The sequence below is a fragment of the Mirounga leonina genome, unplaced genomic scaffold, assembly GCF_011800145.1.
Source record: "Mirounga leonina isolate KUSES-001 unplaced genomic scaffold, KU_Mleo_1.0 Mir_454, whole genome shotgun sequence".
NCBI lineage: Eukaryota > Metazoa > Chordata > Mammalia > Carnivora > Phocidae > Mirounga > Mirounga leonina.
Genome location: NW_023270763.1, coordinates 9178145 through 9198588, shown reverse-complemented (window position 1 = coordinate 9198588; position 20444 = coordinate 9178145). Strand labels below are relative to the sequence as shown.

Here is a 20444-nt window from a genome sequence, read left to right as displayed (position 1 = left end):
TATATCAAACACATTTCTCAATAATAAAAAAGCCAAAACCTTAAAGCCCAAGTATTTAAAATGTAAAGGGGTGAACACATAGTCACTCTTCGATGTGTGTACAAGGATGTCACCTTCACGGTGGAAAATGGACATAGCGTAATGTCTACTAATAGGGTTCTGATTACAATGAAACAATATGTCATCTCTACTTATCTGGAAACATGGTAATGATTGCACACATACACGCTGAGTCCTCTGCCCTCGACATAACCCTCTACAGAAGACGCTGTGATCATCCCCACTATATAAGGGGGGGCAACCCTGGCCAGGGAGCCTCAGGAACCTGCCCAGGTGTTACCTGCCCAGGTGAGTAAGTGGTAGAAACTGAATTTGAACGCAGGACCCATGCCCTTGACCACTCGGACACACTGTTTCTAGATCCAAGACATAGTGACAGCTAAAATAAGTCTACAAACCTATGTTATTGTGTGGTCCCGTTTTAAGTATGTGTGTGTATACGTTTATATTTGGTTGAATCAAGTGAAAATCTCGCCACTTTTGACTTATAAAAGCAGCACTCTGATATGGCTCAACCTAGCAGCACACACGCACACCCCCCCACACACACACAGTTTGTAAGGATCTATACCAAAGAGCCTTGTTAGCAATAGTGTTTGGGATGGTGGAAGTGTGTTCGATCTTTATTTCTTTATACCTTTTCCTATTTTCTGATAATGCAGCGTAAGTTAAACATTTTTCAATAGATGACCCTCTTTCCTCACTGCAGCTGCTGGAGACCACAGACAGCTATGTGATATTAAAATGTATGCGAAGTGCAGGAGCTGTGGGCTCCCTGAACTCATGGCCATGTCCCCTCTGGAGCTGAGAAGCCAATACGTGGACAAACACCGCCCCATGTAAAGGGCCCAGAACTCAAAGGGAGGAGTCCCACTGCAGGACTCAGAGTGTTCTATCACAACCCCCCTCCCCCCCAGTTCTAGCTGACCTGACTACAGCTGAGAGGGCCTCCTACATCATTGATGGCACCAAGCCCACCCCCAGCACCACATCCAGAGAGCTGCTCACTCGACACTTGGCTCTGTTCATGGAGGTTTGTTGGAAATAAGAGGTAATGTCTTCCCCGCAATCTGGTAGGAATCAATGAGCCTCCGGTAATCTCAAGAAGTACAGCTGACTCCTGGATGGCAAGTTAAACCAACTGCTGGAAGGGGAGCTGGGACGCGGGGGAGGGCTCTGAGGTCAGATTCAGGCAATGATTCAGGAGCAATGAGCCAGAGGCCATGCCTGGATGCACAGTTTCAGCTGGACAGTGAGCCAAAGCAGACAAAGTGACTAGGGGTCCCAGGGCCCACCTAGAGTCACGGAGAACCCCTGCTGGGCATGATGCTTCTGACCCTGGCATCCTTAGGGCAACTGTAACCACGTCTGTGTTTGCCACTCCCTGTCCCCGGCTCACTTACCACCTTCCAACAACTGACACGATTTACTTCGTTTACCTTTACTGTTACCATCTACACCCCATCCCCAACACACACATGGGAGGTCAGCAGCACAAGGCAAGGATTTCTGGTTCGGTGAAGTGTCCCAAGTGCTTATAACAACACCTGGCACATGGAGGGTACTCCATAAGTATTTTTTTTTTAAGGTTTATTTGAGAGAGAGAGAGAGAGGGTGTGCACATGAGTGGGAGGGGCAGAGGGAGAGGGAGAGCGAGTCTCAAGCAGACTCCACACCAAGTGCGGAGCCCGACTTAGGGCACGATCTCATGACCCTGAGATCAAGACCTGAGCAGAAACAAAGAGCTGGGATGCTTAACCGACTGCGCCACCCAGGTGCCCCTCCATAAATATTTTCTGAATAAATGAATGAATGAATGCCTAACTGAAATGTCACCTTCCTCAGCCCACGTCCTGTGCCACCTGGCAGAATTAATTATCCCTACCTCCAAGTTTCTATGCACTTTCCTTAAACCTCTAACATCGCACTTATCATACTCTATTATAATTGCCCCCACCTCCTTGAAGACAGGAGCCTTCAAACTATCCCATTTTCTTTTATATTCTCAGTGCCTGGCAGAGGGCCTCAGGGCGTGCCGACTCGGGGGACAATCTTGACACATGTATAGGACGAAAAGGACGAGGGCCAGGACCCCGGCTGATACTGCCCCGAGACGGCTGACGAGGCTCTTCGAGCCAGCAGGGCTAGGGAGATAGTGATTTGGTAAGACTACTTTCCAAACAATCCAGCCTGAGACACATCCAGCAGGAGAACGCTATTTCAGGTCCCAGAGCACGAGGCTGAACTGAGCGCTCCAAAAAGAAGTCAAGAAAGAAGGTTACTGAAACGCTCATTTCCAGAAGAACCAGGCTTGCGGCTCCCACGCTCATCCTGGTCGCAGGGAGGGCCACCGCCAGCACTGGGACTGGAAGCACACATCCCGATGGGATCATCAAGTGGGGACAGCCTCTCTTGCTGCGCTGGTTCTGCCGGAGGATGCGGGTTATTTCGACATGGGCCTCACACCTGGCACTGCTCATCCCTCTTTCCTCCTTCCTCTGGCCCCGCTCCTAGCAAACCTACTCAGCACGCTGCCACTGTCCTTCCTGGCGTCACCATCCATTCACTTACCACCTACAGCATGCTGCTCCCCCTTCTTCACCACACAGCTCAAATACCTCCTCCTCCAGGAAGCACTGACGTATAAAAGGATTTGGATCCCATGTCCTGCGAACTTTGCTGGTCCCACTGAGACAGGGACTGCACCTACTTTTCTAGCATAAACCGCAGGGAGTTCCGGAACACATCCCGTGTTCTGCTTTTGCGCACATAGCTCTCGCTGCCTGTAATGCCCTCCCTTGCCTTGCCCCCTGGGGGACTCCCTCCCCTCCTTCTCCAGCTTTCTCCATGAAGCCCCTCCTCGGGTGCCAGGTCATGAATCCCCTCACTTTCGCATGCTGGCACGTTCCTCAAATGCATTCTATGTGCTTTACCGCACGTACCGTAATTACTTATAACACGCCTTAAGGCCCTACTTGCAGAGGAGTCATTCTGAACGAAGAAATGTTCTACCCTTTGCCGAAAGCTTTAAGATTTTATCTGTTGCCTAAGGGAATAAGCGAAAAACTAGTAAGTACAGCAGGGCTTACGAAGCCTTCCCATGTGCCAAGAACTTTAAACAGGCCATGTCAATATCTCTACAGTCTGCAGAACCAATTCATCCAAGAGACAAGGGAGGTGATGCACAGACAGGTCAACTAACTTGTTCGTGGTCCTAGAGAGGCCAGTGCGGCATCAAGATTTAGCCTCTGGCCTATGTGACTCCAAAGTCCCGTGGCCGGCCTCTAGTGCAGCCTCAGGGCCCAGAAGCTGCTCCCTGATCCTCCACGTGCAGGGGACGGCGCCTCAGACTCCAGCCGCCTCCCACTCACGGTTACAAAAGAGCTTCCTACCCTCTAATCCCTTTCTACTTGCCCAGAGAAATCACCTCCAGATCAAAGATTCATTAAGACTTCAGGGAATCTGAAGGTGACATGGGGATTTTTTCCCCCCACCAAAAGACCTGTGCTTAATTTCTTTGGGGCCCCGGGGCAGCAGGCATTTTGTCTGGTTGCTGGAATCCTTTGGAATCCTTTGGCTTCACGGAGAAAGCTGGAGAAGGAGGAGAAGGAGGGGAAGGAGTCCCCTGGGGCAGCTGCCAGACCACGTGCCTGTCTGGCTTTGGACTGGGACCTCTCCAGCAAGAAAGGAGACAAAGGTGGAGTGGAAACAGCCCCTGGATGTGCTCTTTGGGAAAATCACCCAGCTGTGGGGGAGGTGGGGTGGGGGGAGATGGCAGGGATGGGCAGGTCTCTCTCTGGGTGGCAGAGCACAGAGGGTTGAACTGTCCTAAAACCTACATTTGCTTCTGAACTTAGCCCCTGCCTGGCAGGGAGCCTTGGAGGAGCCTTTGAGGACACTAAAGTCTGCAGACTAAAGTCCGCTTCTTGAGGCTGTTTTCAGGGAGAAAAGAATCCAGGTGAGAGTGTTTTTTCCGTCACCTGCAAGTGTCTATGTGTCATTCCATTCCAAGGGAGTCTCTGTCTCTCCCTACAACCTGGCCGTCCTCAGCTCTGGATCTAACATCTTAACGTCTACAACCCCGGGGGCTGCACATAACGGGGAGTATCCAATATGTGCGTGGGTTGGACTGAACCTTGTCCTGGTAGAATACAATCTTAGTGATCAGTGACAATAAGACATAGCAATCAGATGATAGATCAAAACTCTTTTCCCTAAGCATTTTCTAAAGGAGGCAAATAACAGATTTCCTTCCTCGCTGGCACTTGGCTGAGGCCAATGTCATCCACAGTCCCTGACCTTCTTCCGGGGACTGTCTGAAGAAGGCTGCTGAGCCATGATGCTCTGCTGCATCTTAGGAACCATGGTGGGGAGTGCACAAAGCTAGGATATGTGGACCCACACGTCCCTGGAACTGCTCCCCAGTGTTCCAGTGATACCAGTCAGACCGCAGCCATCCACCCAGGACTCTGAGGCTCCCAAAGCCTGAATGCTGAGCCAGTCTCCAAGGCTGGCAAGGACTCGGAGGCCAGACCCCTCCAGGGTCCCCAAGCAGCTCCAGTCGGCAGACAGGCTCTCTCCCTCCCCACGGAGTTGATTCTGCCATAGAATGCCTCTGATATGGGGAAGTGCTGGCCAGCCAAAATCTAGCCCCTCTTGAAACAAATCCCACCTTCCAGAGCCACGTGGTGCACATAAACCACCTCTGTCTCAACAGCCCTCAGTGAGTCAAAGACAACCGTCCGCCCTTCTGGGGCTTTCTCTTCTACAGGCTGAACTACTCATCTTGCAAGGCTGACATCCTCCTTGCTCTGCTCTGGACATTCTCTGGGTCAGAGACTCCAAACCTTTTTTTTTTGCCTCTCACCATAGTGAAAAATACACTTTACAAGGCCAGTCCTTACTTGCATGCACGTGTGTATACCTCCAAAGCCAGTTTCGCGAACGAATGCTTACTTTCTTACATGTAATACGTCTGGATGCTTTCCAATCTACTTCACTCTTTCAAATACTGCCTGCAACCCACCGCACCGAGTTTGTAACCCAGAGCTGAAAGCGCTACTCTGGTTTCACCTATGTCCAGCCTTAACTGCTTACTTAGCTCAGACCCTAGGTGGGAGAACACATCCCTTTCCACGCAGATATTAGCCTATCTGGGCTGCAATGACAGTCCTTGGCATCATTCTGCACAGGGATCTCCCTGGCTCAGCACTTCCTTTCCCCACGCTGTTCCTCAGCCCAGCAAACACACATGCACCCATCCGCAGCGACAACATGTCCACCAGAAGCTTGTTCCTGCCCCACCATCGTTATCATTTACTCTGAACACCTGAAACACCTTTTCTCCAGCCCTCTCATTTTCCTGCTGTGTAAGCTGGGGGATCTCAGGGGGGCAGCAGAGATTCAGGAAGAAACCCGAGTTTTGAAAACACCAGTAGGTAACTGACAAAGCATGCAGTCTGCATACAGACTGGCAGAACAACCCCCCCGCCCCATGGGGCTCAGAGGCCAAAGGCCACCACCACTTCAGCCTGTCTTTTTAGATTGGCTTGTGTCCATCCTAGAATCTGGTCACCGAATCTTTTCCCTTACCCCTTATCTTGGTCACCATAGCGTACATTTCGGTGACCAGGAGAACCACCTACAAAACCTGGTTCGAACACCACTCTTACAGGATCCAGACTTCACCTCCTAAACTCCAGTTTTCTTATCTGTAAAACGGGGCTAATGATTTCTGTTCTGCCCTCCTCACAGGATGGTGCTAAATGTGAACAGGTGTGAAAAGGCTTTGTAAACTATAGAGCACTAGGCAAATATAAATCCTTACACAAACTACACGTTCTTTTGTAAGAATTGATGGCATTGGCTCTGTTCCCCAAATTACAGCCCTGCATCCTCTGAGTTCAGTAAAGACACAGACTCCATCGTCAATCCCCAAAAAGCATCTACACTTCACCCAAGTGCCATGTTAAACAAGCCCTCCCTTGGGCAGAAATTTGAGGTCATCAAAAATTCATCACTCGCAGCAGCTGGTGGACCCACTGTCCCCGTCATCTGTTCCTTCATTCAGAAAGAGAAGTAGATGTGGAAGAATTGGTCCCAAGAGCCGTCAAATGAAATACAGCCTACAGTCAACTCTTCAGGCCAATCAAGAAAATAAAGGGGTGGGGAGGGCATCTGGCTGGCTCAGTTGGAGAAGCGTGCGACTCTTGATCTTGAGGTTGTGAGTTTAGAGTTTAATGAGCTCTATGTTGGGTGTACAGATTACTTAAATAAATAAACAAACAATAAGAGAAAGGGTGTGTGGGGGTGGGTATCAGAGTCATCTTAGATGAGACTTTGGAAATCATCATTTTCCTAAGAGCCACCACATAAGGAGGGCTTACTAAGCCCATGCCTTGAAAGAATTATTTCCAACCTTCACTAGGATGCTCAAGGCAGGTACTATTAATCTCATTTTACAGATGAGGCTAAGAGGTTAAAAAAAAAAAAAAAACTTGCTCAAAAGCATGTAGGGAATTGGGTGAACTCTAATCTGCTATTTCTCAGTGTTAAGCAAGAGGAACCGCCCCTCCCCCCTCCCCCCAGCTGATGTCAGGCTCTGCCAAATGTGGCTGAAATGCTGGGCTTGAGGTTGACCCTGGAGCCAGTGGCCCCCAGAGTGAGGACTTCAAACCAGACAGAGGGCTTTAGTGGTCAGAACAGAAAAGTAACTTTGGCCTTTGGCAGGAATGGGAAGCAGGTGCCAATTCCCTGGGGTGGATCAGATTCTTCCGCACAGTCCAGGGTCTGTGCTCTTTACAGAGAGCTGAGGACAATTGTTTCTGAACTGGGCATTTGAGTGCTTGGTGATTAAAGAGAACCTAATATCACTTTTGTTTGGACCCTGAGCTAAAGGAGGAAAGAGGCAATACATGTGCCTCTCCTGTGCCCCAAGTTCTCCAGAGGTTACCCAGTGCCTACAGCCCAAGGTTGGAACACCGTGGTTGGCATTCAAGGCCTTTCTGATCTGGCCCCAACCAACAATCTCAACATTTCCTGATCTAAACCTGCCCCAGCCAAACGTCCCCAGCCTCACCCAATGGCCTTGCCCATTCCTCTTCCTATACCTCTTCCAACAGACAATGCCCCTCACTGCTCTCAGCAGAGCCAACCCCACCCAGCCTTGAAGAGCCAGACTCAGGCTTTGTCCTCCATCTGAACTCTGCCATCCAGTTCCTTGGCAGACCCCTACGGCCCTTGGAGCTGTGGCCTTCTGGTCAGGGCCTGCTTTGATAGCTAACTGTTGCTTTGGCCTGCCTGTCTCTGGACCCCTCTACCCAGATGCTAAAGGTCCTGAGGAGCAGGGAGGTCATAAGTTATGTTTCTGTGTCCCTCACACAGCACTTGCTATAGAAATGAAAGGTATTAAATAAATAACGCTGAGTTAATGAGCAGATGGATGAACAGAGGTGGTAGAGTCAGAGGGGACCCAAACCTCTAAAGACACAGGTCCCTGAACTCTGTAAGCTAGTCCTCATAAGCCAAGCTTTGGAAGGAATCTCAGCTCAGGGCCAGAAGGAAGCTGGGGGTGATGTGGTTTAGTGGCCATTGGATTAGAGCTTCAGGTCCACCATGCAGGGCAGGTGACTCTGGTCCTGCTAAGATATCTCCCAAAAAGAACCTGGCTGCTACTCAATTTTCCACCTCCCCACCCTTACAGCTGCAACCAGGATTTTTTGTGAAGGGTAGTTCTAATAGTTGCCCAAAGAAAGTAGGCTTTCATGATACGCACATAGGGAATGGTGGTTCAGCCTCTCAGCACTGCCCAACCATGGATGGGTATGTGTCCTCATATGAAGATGGAAGCCAGTGAGACCCCGCACCCAGCTCCCAGCTACTTGGCAGCGCTCAGAATGGGACTGGTTTCCTGCCACAGAAGGGACGACTCTCACCTATCCTCTGCTCCCCATCCCACTATCCCCTACCCAAGACATTGCCAAAGGCCTGGCAGGTCGAGGAGTTCACCTGCCTTCTCCATAGAGATGGTAACTTCAAAATGCACTTTCTGGGGGAAACTAGCTTAATTCTGTACAAGATGACCTGAAATTCCAGTACCTTCTCTTCCCTAAGGAATAGGCAGACCCAGACCTCTTTTTTCCCCAGACACAGACACACGTCAACCCAGCACAGACCATCACAAGATACCTCTCTGGCCTGACACACAGGCCCTCAAATGTTGTAAGTCTGGGGGTTGCAGGGGGTGGGGGGGCACTCTGGTCTAAAGCCAGGGTCAGGCTATCTGACTACCAACTGATGTCACAGACACCCTTAAATCTCCATTCAGAGGGGGAGCTACTTGGGACCTCTAGGAACACCTGTCCCACGTGCTCAGAGACCCCCAAATCACATCCTGTTACCTCCTGAGGGCTGTTCCCCAATCAATCAATGAACAATGTATTCAGCTCCTACTGTGTTCCTGGGGGGTGCACGGCTGCCCTGACGGAAGAATCAGCCCCTCCAGGGAGTCCGAAGCTTAAGAAGCAAAGGTGTTTGCTTGTTCTCAGGCCAAAGCAGCTGGAGTTTACAAGCGGTAAATCTAGAATAGCCCCCATCTATGCCAAGGATTCCATTCCTGCCCCCTTACCTTCTAAGACGGTTGAAGTCCTAGCTCCTCCCCCCTGCCCTTCCAGGTTACCCACCTGTGCCCCCACCCTGCCCACTGGCTCAGTCCAAAAATCTTCCCATAAATCTTAAATAGGTATGCAAGCAGGGAGCCCTAGAGTGGATAGGACAAGCCCCCTTCCCGCAGCCTGGCCCTCCCTCTACCAGGCTGATTTCCCAGTTTGAGAGGAGAGCTCAAGAGCCCTCTCCCTGAGGTCTAGTGAGCTCTCCCGGGCAGCCCTGGTGGCAGCGCGGCGGGAAACCCGGAGCCCCATCCCTGTCCGCCAGCCGCCTCCACAATCCTGGCCGGGCTCCCTCCTCCAGCATGCCTGGAGTTGGGGCCGACGAGCAGGATCAACAATCCAGAAACTTTCAATGGATCAAGCCGACTGGGAGGGAGAGAGGGAAGGGGTGAGGGGGAGGACCGGGACCAGAGGAGGCTCCAGGGCAGAGCCCCTGCTCTTCACTTACCATCTTGCTCACATCCATGACCGAGGCTGCAGGGCACCCCCCACCCCTTGAGATCCCGCTTCCCCCAAATGCTGCTCCCGGCTAATTCCGCCCCGATGATGCCATGCTGCGGGGAGGGCGGCCGGCAGGGCCCCCGCGGACCGGGGAAGGCGGCGGCGGCGGCGGCAGGACCGAGGCTGGACCGGAGAAAGGAAAGGAAGGGGGAGGGGAGGCGGGGAGGGGGAGGGGGCCGAGCGCGGAGCCGCAGCGCGCACCGGGGGCGGGGGAGGCGCGGCTCCGCGGGCGGACCGCGCGGCCGAGCCCCCGGGGGCCGGGGAGTCCCGCGATCAGCTGGAGGCGCCGCGGTAGGGGTCTCGGGGACGCGGGGGACGGTGGTGCGGGCAGCGGACGGATCCTCGGGGCCGCCGGAGCCTGCGGCCCGGGCGCGCAGTGAGGGTGTGATTTGAATAACAAAAGGTCGCTTCTCCCGGAGCCCCGGCGGCCGGGATCGCCGAGCGGGTAGCGAGGCCGTCGGGCCCGCCAGGAAGCGTGTGTTTGAGTGTGAGTGTGTCTGGGTGTAGGCGCGCGTGTGCTCGGTTTGGTGGTGGGATCGGTGGGACTCAGGAAGTGAGCGGGGGAGGCGGCTGAAAAGGAGCGAGATGGGGGCGCAGCGAGCCGACATTCCAGTGGGGGCAGGGGGTCCGCTCGGCCCCTCCCCGCTTGGCTTCCCTGCACAAAGGCGGAATTCAGAGCCAGTTGTTTCCCTCCTGCGGCTAATCCGGAGGGGACGCCCAGATGAGTCTGGGGTCTGCAAACAGATGGGCGCACAGAAGGAAGTAGAACAGGTATCCCCGGAAGGCTCTGTGCCCCGCGCAAGTGAGCCAGAGCCAGCCCTTCCGGGGGCGAGGGAAATTAGCTCCTCGATGCTGTCTGCCCTGAGCGCCTAGCATCTCCAGCCAGAATCCCCGAACCTTCCACTCCTTACTCAATGCCTTATGTGCCCTTAGAGAAATGGGAGGCAGACACTCCTCCCTGCCGGAGACAGAGCTGGTGGCAGAAAAGGGCTCTGGGCAAATGCTCTTTTGGGGGCACGATCTCCAGAAAAAGCCTGGACATCCAAGCCTATGGTTTCAACAGAGAGCTGTCTCAAATCCTCTGATGAGCGAGGAGGTTTGGGGCACAAGCCAAGTCAGCAGGGACCTGAGGCCACTAACGCAGACCCTGCTTTACCCAGGTGAGGAAACTGAGGCCCAGAGCAGGGGAGTGATTTGCCCCAGGTCACACACCTGGCAGGGACTGTGGGTCTGGAGAATCCTTAATAAGGACAGTGCGGCCCAAGCCAAAAAGAGCTTCCCAGGCTACCACGGAGCACCCCGCTTCTAAAACCCTTTCCAATGAACAGGTGATGGGACCCATCCACAGCCCTGGCCCTCTGGCCCCACACTAAGGGGCCAGTAAGACAATGCTAGCCTAGTAAGCCACCATCCGGCCCCAGGGCCTGCTGGGCTGACTAGGACGGCCCCCTCCCCTTCGAATCTTAGTTCTCAATCTATGAAATAGAGAATGTTTCTCTGCCTGCCTCCTAGGGGGATGTGAGAACAGCATGATATAAAAGACAAAAATAGAAGGACAGGAATGTATGGGGTTTTCACTGTGGTGGTTATTTTCATTTCCCAGCTCTGGAGCTCAGTTAAGGGGCCCTCAGCTTCAGCTGAGGGATCTCTGGGCCCGGGTCTGTCTGTCTGTCTAATCCTGAGTGTTGCCCCTGGCAAGCGCAGCTCTTGTGGTGCTGTGCCCCACACCGGGAAACTCAGGAGGCAGCCCTAGTCTGCTCCAGTGTGATGGGCTCCCACAGTCCCTTCTACTGACTCGTGTCCCCAAGAGGCAGGAAGGAAACATGCCACCACATCCTCATCAGCCAACACTGTCCCCCGAGGTAAATGAGGGCCGCGTGAATTAGCAGGAATCACCCAATGCAGAAATGAGTTTGGGGTTATTTGCTGCCTGATTAAATGTACAAAGATCGTCTTTCTTATAAACAAATAAATAAGATTTAGGGACGCCTGGGTGGCTCAGTCGTTAAGCGTCTGCCTTCGGCTCAGGTCATGATCCCGGGGTCCTGGGATCAAGCCCCGCATCGGGCTCTCTGCTCCGCGGGAAGCCTGCTTCTCCCTTTCCCATTCCCCCTGCTTGTGTTCCCTCTTTTGCTGTGTCTCTCTCTCTGTCAAATAAATAAATAAATCCTTAAAAATAAATAAATAAGATTTCATATGTTTAAAAATATTATGAACCGTTAGGCATGGGGTTGATCAACAGATCAAGGTCTCCTGGTAGATCGTGGCACCCTAGCTGGCAAAGCCCATTTTCTCATTAAAATGGGGATCAGGACATCTGCCTCATACTGCACATGGGCAGTAGGGTCAAATGAAAGAGATTTCTCAAACTTCACCTGCAGTCGGCTGAATGATGGCCCCCAGAGATAAAAGGTCCTAATCCTGGAAGCCTATAAATACTACCATATGTAGCAAAGACTACTCGCATATGATTAAGTGTAGGATTCTGAGATGGGAAGATGATCTTGGATTATCTGGGTGGACCCCAGATGCAATCACGTGTATCCTTATAACAGGAAGATCTGACACACAGAAGGGGGAAGGCAAGGTACCAGAGACCAGAGTGAGACGGCCACAAGCAAGGAGCAGATTTTCCCCGAGAGCCTCTAGAAGGAATATGGGCCTGTCAACACTTGGATTTTGGCCAAGGAATTACTAGTATCAGACTTCTGGCCTCCAGGACTGGGAGAAAATAAGTTTCTGTTGTTTTAGCCACCGAGTTTATGATCATTTGTTACAGCAAAGACAGGAAACTAATATGCTGCCCAAAGGTCAGTGAGGGCTGGTGTCATGGCTGCCTCAGGGCTGCCGTCTCTGTGGACTTCCTGGCTGGGGAGCTGCCCACGTGATGGCAGAGGCCAGCCAGGAAGCAGGTGGGCTCTCCTGCTCCATTGGGGGGGGGGGGGGCTGGCAAATAAGTACCCACATGCAAGCACGTATATGCACAAATGCACATGTGCACACACACACAGGGAAGGAGCAAACAGCATCTTTAAAGAAGCTGAGCTTCTCTGCCTTGGCTAACCCAACACCCTGCCAGGCCCACCCAGCACACAAACACCTTTGGGTGCCTGCCTTTCCTATCACTTCTCTCGGGCAGACAGGTTCAGGCTTGGAGAAGAGCTGAGAAGGAAGGGCCTGCCTGGGGGTTCCCCCTTCCAAAGTGGTTGTGCCACAAGGCATCCCGTGGGGCTATGGGCCACTGGCTCAGGCTGGCGGATCCTCTTTTGAGTAAATTGGACAGAAAGAGAGGGGCACCTGGGTGGCTCAGTCGGTTAAGCATCTGCCTTCGGCTCGGGTTATGATCTCAGGGTCCCGGGATCGAGCCCCACATAGAGCTCTCTGCTCAGAAGTAAGAATGCTATGGCCCTCAGCTGCTACTCTATCCTTTCTTTTTAAAGATTTTTTTTTTTTATTTATTCATTTGAGACACAGAGATACAGAGAGAGAGAGAGCATGAGCAGGGAGAGAGGCAGAGGGAGAAGGAGAAGCAGGCTCCCCGCTGAGCCAGGAGCCAGATGCGGGGCTCGATCCCAGGACCCTGGAATCATGACCTGAGCTGAAGGCAGACGCTTAACCATCTGAGCCACCCAGGCGCCCCTACTCTATCCTTTCTTCACCAGCTCCCAGGCCACTGCATCCAGCTGCCTACCCAGCATCTCTACCCCAGGGAGAAAGGGTGGGAGGTGGGAGGGGGTCTCAGTCTCCCAAGCATCTCAAACCCAAGGAATCTAAAGATATATTCTTCTTTTCTCTGTTTTCACATCTTCTGTCTCATCTGTGGTTCTGCCTCCACTTAGTTGTGTAAGCTAGAAACTTTGAAGTCAGCCTTATTCTTCCATTGACAACCTCCCACTCCCAACCCATCTATTCAGATTTCACATCCATGTAGTTCTTTCTTGCAAATAGCTTCCAACCTGTGTCTTCCCTTTCAATACTGACCGCTCCTGTGCTGGCCAAGACTCTCAACAACAGCCTCCTAACTGGCCTCCCTGCCTCCAGTCTCTTCCCATATGATTCATCTTCCACACATCTAATCTCAGCTCCTCACTGACCCACCCCAAATGGGGAAAAACAACAACAACAACAACAAACATACCTTTCCATAGGTCATTTGGCACTCAAGGTCCCTACTGGTCTGGCTCTATCTCCACTCTAGTCCGCATTCTCCCATCCTCCTCCCTCCACCCCATCAGTTAGGTCCTGACCCATCAACAGATGTCACCTTCTTTATGAAGCCATCCCTGAGCCATCCAGACATAGCTGGTCACTGGAGTCCCTTCCTACAACTGACAGCCCCTGTGTATAGCCTGAATCATCCTGGGATGGGATGGTCTGTGCCCTGGGCTCTCCCTGCTCACGTGTGAGCTCCCTCAGGCAGGGGCTGGGCCTTACTGGCCTTACATCCTGCCCGGCCTCTCAGCCAGAATTTCATACCCACATCACCGCTTCACCTTAAACAACTAAAAAGTACGGAATGGCCCCAGGAGGCCCATGGAAAGGTGCAGTGGATGAGTCTTGGTAGAGGGTGACACCTACCGGTGAGCCTCGGTTCTGCAGCCTAGCCCTACAAATCCGTACCACACTGATGGGCGGGGCTGCCGAGCCCAGGGCTGGACCTTACAGAGTACGTTAATTCCAGTAATGAGGTTTCAACCAATCTTCCCTCCAAAAGAGCCTTATAGAATGTATGTTAGTGTGCTACCACTGACTAAGCATCTGCAGAGGGCTGTGAGGTTCAGAGAATGCCTTTTTGTCCATTCTCTCGACGAATCCTTATGGTTTTAAGGTAAGGCAGAGAGAACAAGTTTTAAGACAAGACCTGTTTTGCAGGTGAGGTGTTGCAGACGAAAGAGTGTGCCACTGATACATGAGGAAGGCATTGAGATGGGAAGGAGAAGTCCAAGGTTTCATTAGCTTTGCCTACAGTGTTTTAGTATTTTATAAGGGGGATGTCCTGAAATACTATTATTTGCTAACAGTGGATATTACGGAAGGAAGAGTAGGCTCTAGAGTCAGACAGGCCTGAGGTTGAATTCTGGCTCCACTACTTTCTGGATATGGGCAATTAACTTAACCTCTCTGAATGTTAGTTTTCGTACCTGAAAAGTAGGGCTTATAGATACCTTCCAGGATTGGTGTGAGATTAAGCAAACTGATGCACAGAAGGCCCACAGGGCAGTGGGAGGCCAGCCCCGGCTCATCCCCAAACAGTCATTTCCTCCATTTACTTGGTGGCTAGTTCTTAAAAAGTTCTAGATGATTTTTTTTTTTTTTTTTTTTAACGCTGGAGTCAAAAGAAAAAAGGATAAAAAGCCAAGGGTATCAGTAGTCATCCTGATTAAAGTGACAGTAAATAAATAGGTTTCCAGGAACTACAGCCACTGAGCTACCCCAGCTGAGCAGCAGAGAACACGAGCCTCAGCCGCTGCTGAGTGGTTCCTACTCTTCCCATGGGAAGCTGCAGCAAAATGAGCCTTGGTCCGAGCGGGTGACCCAGCCGGCCTTCCGGCCTGGTGGCTCGACATCCAGTGCTCCCACCCAGCTCTCCTTGAGCAGAATGTGGCCTTTTCAATGTGTCACCCTGACTCCAGTGGGAAAAGCCTTCCACTGCCTCTCTTTGGGGGGATATGACCACACTTACAACTCGAAAAAGAAAAAAACCCTCAAGAAACACAAGCGTTCCTGGGCCTAGAGTGTATCTCAATATGTGAAGGTAGAGCATCACGTAGCAAGTGGGCAGGTGGGTGATGCGGGGGGGTGGGGGGGGAGGCACGTGTGTTATGCCATGAATAAAAATAACCGCCGAGAACATTACTGAGTTCTTAACGTGCCAGGCATGACGACAAGCACTTTATACGTACTATTTCTTTAGTCCCCAAACAACCCTGGATACTAAGTGTTCCTATTATTGTCCGTATTTTACAATTTAAGAGAGGGAGGCCCAGAGAGGTCAGGTGACTTCCCCAGGGTGCCACAGCTAAGAGGCAGGAGAGCCAGGGTTGAAGGTGGGCAGTGTATTCCAAAAGTAGCCCCTCCCCTGGGTGCCCCCAACACCTGGCACTGCCCTGCCTGTGGGATACCTGCCCTTACCAGGGTTGGCAGGCAGTTTAAACTATGTAATTATTAGTATGTATGTTTATTTACAGGCTTTTCTTCATCCTAAAGCCTTGTGAACCAGTTGTGAGTACAGCGAATTCCCCTGCCTTCTCTGAAGTGACTTGCATAAAATCCCAGAGCCGAGCACTGGGCACTGGTCATTCAAATGAGGGGCATGCCTGCTGCCTCTTGGCCCCCGGTCCCCATCCCCCTCCCTGCACCTGCGTACTACTGCGTTCCAGGGGTCTCTGCTGTGGGTATGCCGGGGGCGGTTGGGGGGTGGTGCTCTCAGAAATGACTCCTTAAAGTCGTTTCAACATTTCCCCTGGACGGTTTTCATCATCAACACACAGAACAGGCCTATGTATTAGAGACACCTGGCATTGTCCCAGATATCCCAATTTCTGAAACTACAGTTCAAATAAATATTGACTGTAAGGCGCCAGGTAGAAGCGACATGATTGAAACTTAGGCGGGGAGGTATAAGCAATGAATGAGATTTGAGGGCATGACTGGGAAAATCCCAGAGCCACAGGGGGATGAGGCGACGTCAAAGACCAGGAGAGAATGCAGGTGGGGACCCGTGCGTTCAAGAAAGTGCTGGAAAAGAGATTGAATGGCCATGCAGAGCCTCAAATCCCCACCTCCTCCAGGGATGCTGAAGGTTACAAACAGGTTCATCTTCCCTTTCAACATGTTCCTGCCCAAACCTTTCACGTGGAACCACCAGTAAGTCTCCATCTTGACAACTCAGAGCATACCTCTAATTTTATACAGAATCCTAGCCATTTGCGATCAATGTACAAAATGCATTTTCCAGGAACCCCTTGTGTTGATTTTCACAAGGTGGCCCAAATGGGAGCCTGGGTGGTAAGCTCCATAAATTCCCATTGGGAGCGCTGAGTAGGCACGGTGCCACCAAATCCCTGCAAGGGCCTGGCCTCTGAGCAACCACTCAATAAAGACTTAGTTAACTGAAGTAGGACTCAACGAGTGTGGTGTTGAGCCTGCATTAAACCTCATAAACATCTGTGTAGTGCTCTGCCCAACACAGGGAACTCACCTGCAGTGTGCCAGGCACCAGACCAGATGCTCTGCCTGTGAGGTCCTGTCTATTTCTCCCCGACATGGATGCTGAGCTACAGAGAGGCTGGTGACTTCCCAAGGTCCCATGGACGTGACCACTGCAGGTCATCTACCACTGACTCTTCACTCCCCCCCACCCTCCATATCCACAGCCCACCTTTCCAAGGTGAACTTGGGCATGGCAAAAACTCAGATCATAGTCCACAGTCCATCAGGACAGTCCATCAACCTTCTAGGAGTAAGGCCACAGGAGCCCCTCCATTGGTTGGGACGTGTCTCTCTGGGCATCAGCTGGGGATGCCCCAGGGGACCTGCAGCATAAATGAGTAATGAGATGAGGCATGAATGTTACTTAGCACGGGGAGAGGTCAAGTGCTCTGCAATCATCAGGCCCCCTCCAGGACCAAGGGACACACTCAGGAGCTTGGGAGTGCCGCCCACCACAGAAGGTGCCTGGAAATGTACCCTCCTGGGCAGGCAGGGAAAGGACCAGGGTTCTCCTAGGAAGAAGAGTCAGAGGTCCAGGGTGCCCCCTTTCACTCTGACACAAAGTGCGCATAAACCCATGTGGCTTAGTCCCGGTTTTATCACCCACGGGCCCAAAATCTAGAATTCTCTTTCTAGTCCTGCCTCCCAGTGGCTCCCTTTAGGGCTCCAGCTGCTGCACAGCCTCAGCCCTCCCAGAAAGGTGCTTCTCTCCAGAGGAATGGGTACACGTCAAGGGCGGGCCAGTGGGCAGACAGCCGTTTCAAACTGACAAAACCAGAAGGGTGCCCAGAGTTCTCAGACAATTCAGGGGGACAAGACGGGCCGGGCAGTGCCAAGCTGCTACGGGCCCCTGCTGCCTGGTGGACAAGCACTTCCACAGGCCAGGGAGGTGTCCCAGGAGGGCGGTGTGTGGACAGAGCCATGAAGGGAGCCTGGAGGCTGGGGATGATCAGGCACGGCACATGCAGGAAGACAGGACAGGAGGGTGACCACACGTGGCAGGGTGACCAAGCCAACTGTGTTCTGGATCCATCTGAAGTGGGGCCATCTCCCTGAGCAGATACACGGGGAGGGAGAGGGAGTTCCAGCTAGAACACAGAAAGGCAGACAGAAGGGCAGACAGCCGCCGGGTACTTAGAGCCAAGCATGGACTCAGGAGGTAAAGCAGGACTGAGCGAGCTCAGGGTGAGGATCTGGTGTGGGTCCAGGGGAGTCCAGCAGCAGAGGCTGGGCAGGGTGATGGCTCCTGCAGTCCCTGCGGATTCTCTCATGCCCAGCCGGAGAGGAGCCAGGCTGGAAGCTGCATGGTCAGGGGCTACAGCGGGGAGCAGGGCAGACGGGAGCCAAGATGGTGGCCATGGCTTCAGGAAGGGAACAGCAGAGATATGAGGGATGAAGGGATGATGGAAGGGCGGAGGAAGATCTGACCCTGGACACTGGGAGGGAGGGGTGCTGTTAAGAGGAATCAGGACGAGGATCCTGTCGTCTAGGGCGGTGGGGGACACCGGTGGTCGTCAGTCTGCGTTGCTGGTTGGCCATGTGCGGAGGGAGGGCGAAGAACATCCTGTGGCGTGAGCAGCGGGGCCCAGAGGCACCAATTCAGGAGTCACCCGTGTGTGAGTCAAGAGAGCCAAGAAGGCCATTTGGGAGGCTGGCTGGGTCTCATGGTCAAGACCCCAGCTCAGGGCAGGCCCAGGTGAAGGCAGTGGGGCTCGCAGAGGAGGGGCCAGTTTGCTGGTGGTGGGCTGAGTGGAACTTTTGCTAATTCCTTTTGGACCTGAAGTACAATTTTCAAACTGAATCCTTTCAATATTTATAAGGGCTGCTTCTTAATGAAGTCATGAAAAGCATTTTTTGAATGCTCCTAGCCTTTGCGGTGTGGCCTGGATCATCCCCTTCCTCATCCACAGCACAGCCCTCACTAGAATTTACCGGGGCCCCTGTTTTGGAGGACAGTGCCAGGCACGACGGTGCCCACCTCTGCATTCGAGAAATCGGGTGTTCAGAAGCAAGGCGGGGGGTGGAAGAGCAGGGGGCTTGTTACTGCCGGCGGAGGCTCTCCACCCCTGCTGCACCTCACAACCACCTGGGGGGCCAGCCCCGCCCCAGGGATGCCGGAGGTAACTGGCCCGCGGACCATCAGCATTTGAAAGCCTCCCCCAGGAGATGCTGAGGCGCGGCCCGCGAACATCTGCACCGCAGTAGCCAGCGATCAGGAACCTCCGCCCCATCCTGTCGGAAGCCTCAGGCTACGGGAGACAAGGAAGTGGGGCTCTTCCCCTAGCACTTCTACACTGGGAATTTCCGAGCTTCCACCTGCAGTTTTCCATTCCTTGGCCAAAGGCTCAGCATAAGCGAGAACCTCTGAACACTTTCCCCCACCCCCCACCGTGGATTTCTTTTCCCTCTTCCCGCTGCCATCCCCCCCCCCCACCTGCCATTAAACACGGTGTTTGTGGGCTCTCTCTGCACATCTGACATCACAGGGGAAAGAGGGACACTCCAGGCACAGCGGAGCAACGCGGAGATGCCTAGCACACCGCCCGGAACTGACATCCATCCTGCAAGATAGTGGCCCGGTCTTAGGATGCCGCTTTTAGCTGGTGGGTTCCCAGGCAGCAAAGATCTGCTAGATTTTTAAAGCATCTCCAGGCAGGCTGTGGGTAGCCAGCGGGGGTGAGGGGGCCCACTGAAGACACTCAGACAGATGGGAGCCACTCAACCAAGTCCCTGAGTCAGCAGATGGCCTGCAAATCTCCACTGAGGGGGCCCGGGCTGCCAGAGCGCTCTGCCCCTGCCTGCCTGGCAGCTCCTGCCTGCAGGCAGCAATTTTGGGCACCCTCAAATGGGCCAGCCCAGAAGCTGTCAGCCTCTCTCACTTGCCCCTCCCCAGGAAGACAAGTCCAGGAATCTGTCTCTGCCCAGTTACCTAATAAGCAAAGACCTGTCCCAGAAGCGTAGACCAGGGCAGGAGGTAGCAACCCAGAGATGTCTATAGTGACCGCGGGCCGGCCTTTCCGTGCCGGAGGGGGCGGCAGCCAGGCTAATTCCATGTTATTACAGCCTTACAGGAAGCCAGCCTGGCTCAGCTGTCAACCAGTAGCAATTTATGGGCCTTGGGGGCAGAGGGAGGGAGAGGAGGGAAGAGAAAGGAAAACACAGCCCTCCACCCCCCTCCAAAAAAATTGATCCTGAGTTATTTTTAGATGCTTATTCATCCCATGCATTTCTTTGTAAGAGCCAGGACATGGGCTCTGTAAAAAAACCATTTGGCAGGAGGCAGCCGCTCACATAGGAGGATGGAGCTGGGGGCACCTGTGAGCAGGTGGGAGGGAGAGTGGGAGGGTCTTCAAGGACACCCCCCCCCCCCTTGTGGCAAAAATCTCCCAGGATTCCCAAGGCAGAGTAGAGAGTCTAATGGAGGAGAGGCTTTTCAATCAAAATCCCCAAGTTCAACCTCCAGCTTTTTCTTGCTAGATGGCCTAGGGCAGGTCACTGTGGAAGTCAAATGAGACTCCGGGCTTGGAACCCCAGCCAGGTGTGGCCCAGGGCAAGTCACTCAACCTCTCCATGCCTCAGTTTCCGCATCTACAAAACAAGGCTAGTCAACGCACATAAAACGCTTAGAAGATTGCCTGGCATACCCTGTGTTACATGAGAGTTAGCGATCATTTCTATGAAAGAGCCACGCATATGTTAATTGTCACTGTCGATAATAATGATCACACAGAATTATGCTGAGACAGGGGCACCTGGGTGGCTCAAGTCGGTTAAGTATCCAACTCCTGATTTCGGCTCAGGTCATGATCTCAGAGTCCTGAGATCCAGGCCCATGTCCTGCTCCACGCTGAATGTGGAACCCGCTTAAGATTCTCTCTCTCCCTCTCCCTCTGCCCCTTCCCACTCTCTCTCTCTCTATATATATATGTGTGTATATATATATATATATATGTATACATATATGTATGTGTGTGTGTGTGTGTGTATATATATATATATATATAT

General features: G+C 52.7%; 1 protein-coding gene across 3 annotated transcripts in view; it reads right to left on the bottom strand.

Moving 5' to 3' along the window:
- HIP1 (huntingtin interacting protein 1) overlaps positions 1-20444 on the bottom strand; it is a 146619-nt gene that overhangs the window by 71456 nt on the left and 54719 nt on the right. The window contains exon 1 of one of the 3 annotated variants that reach the window (XM_034988629.1): positions 9175-9341. The exons of the other annotated variants lie outside the window; for them this stretch is intronic. Coding sequence (XP_034844520.1) covers positions 9175-9192 — 18 coding nt within the window. The 5' untranslated portion in view covers positions 9193-9341. Of the gene's footprint in view, positions 1-9174; positions 9342-20444 lie in introns of those variants that run through there. 3 annotated transcript variants of the gene reach the window in all.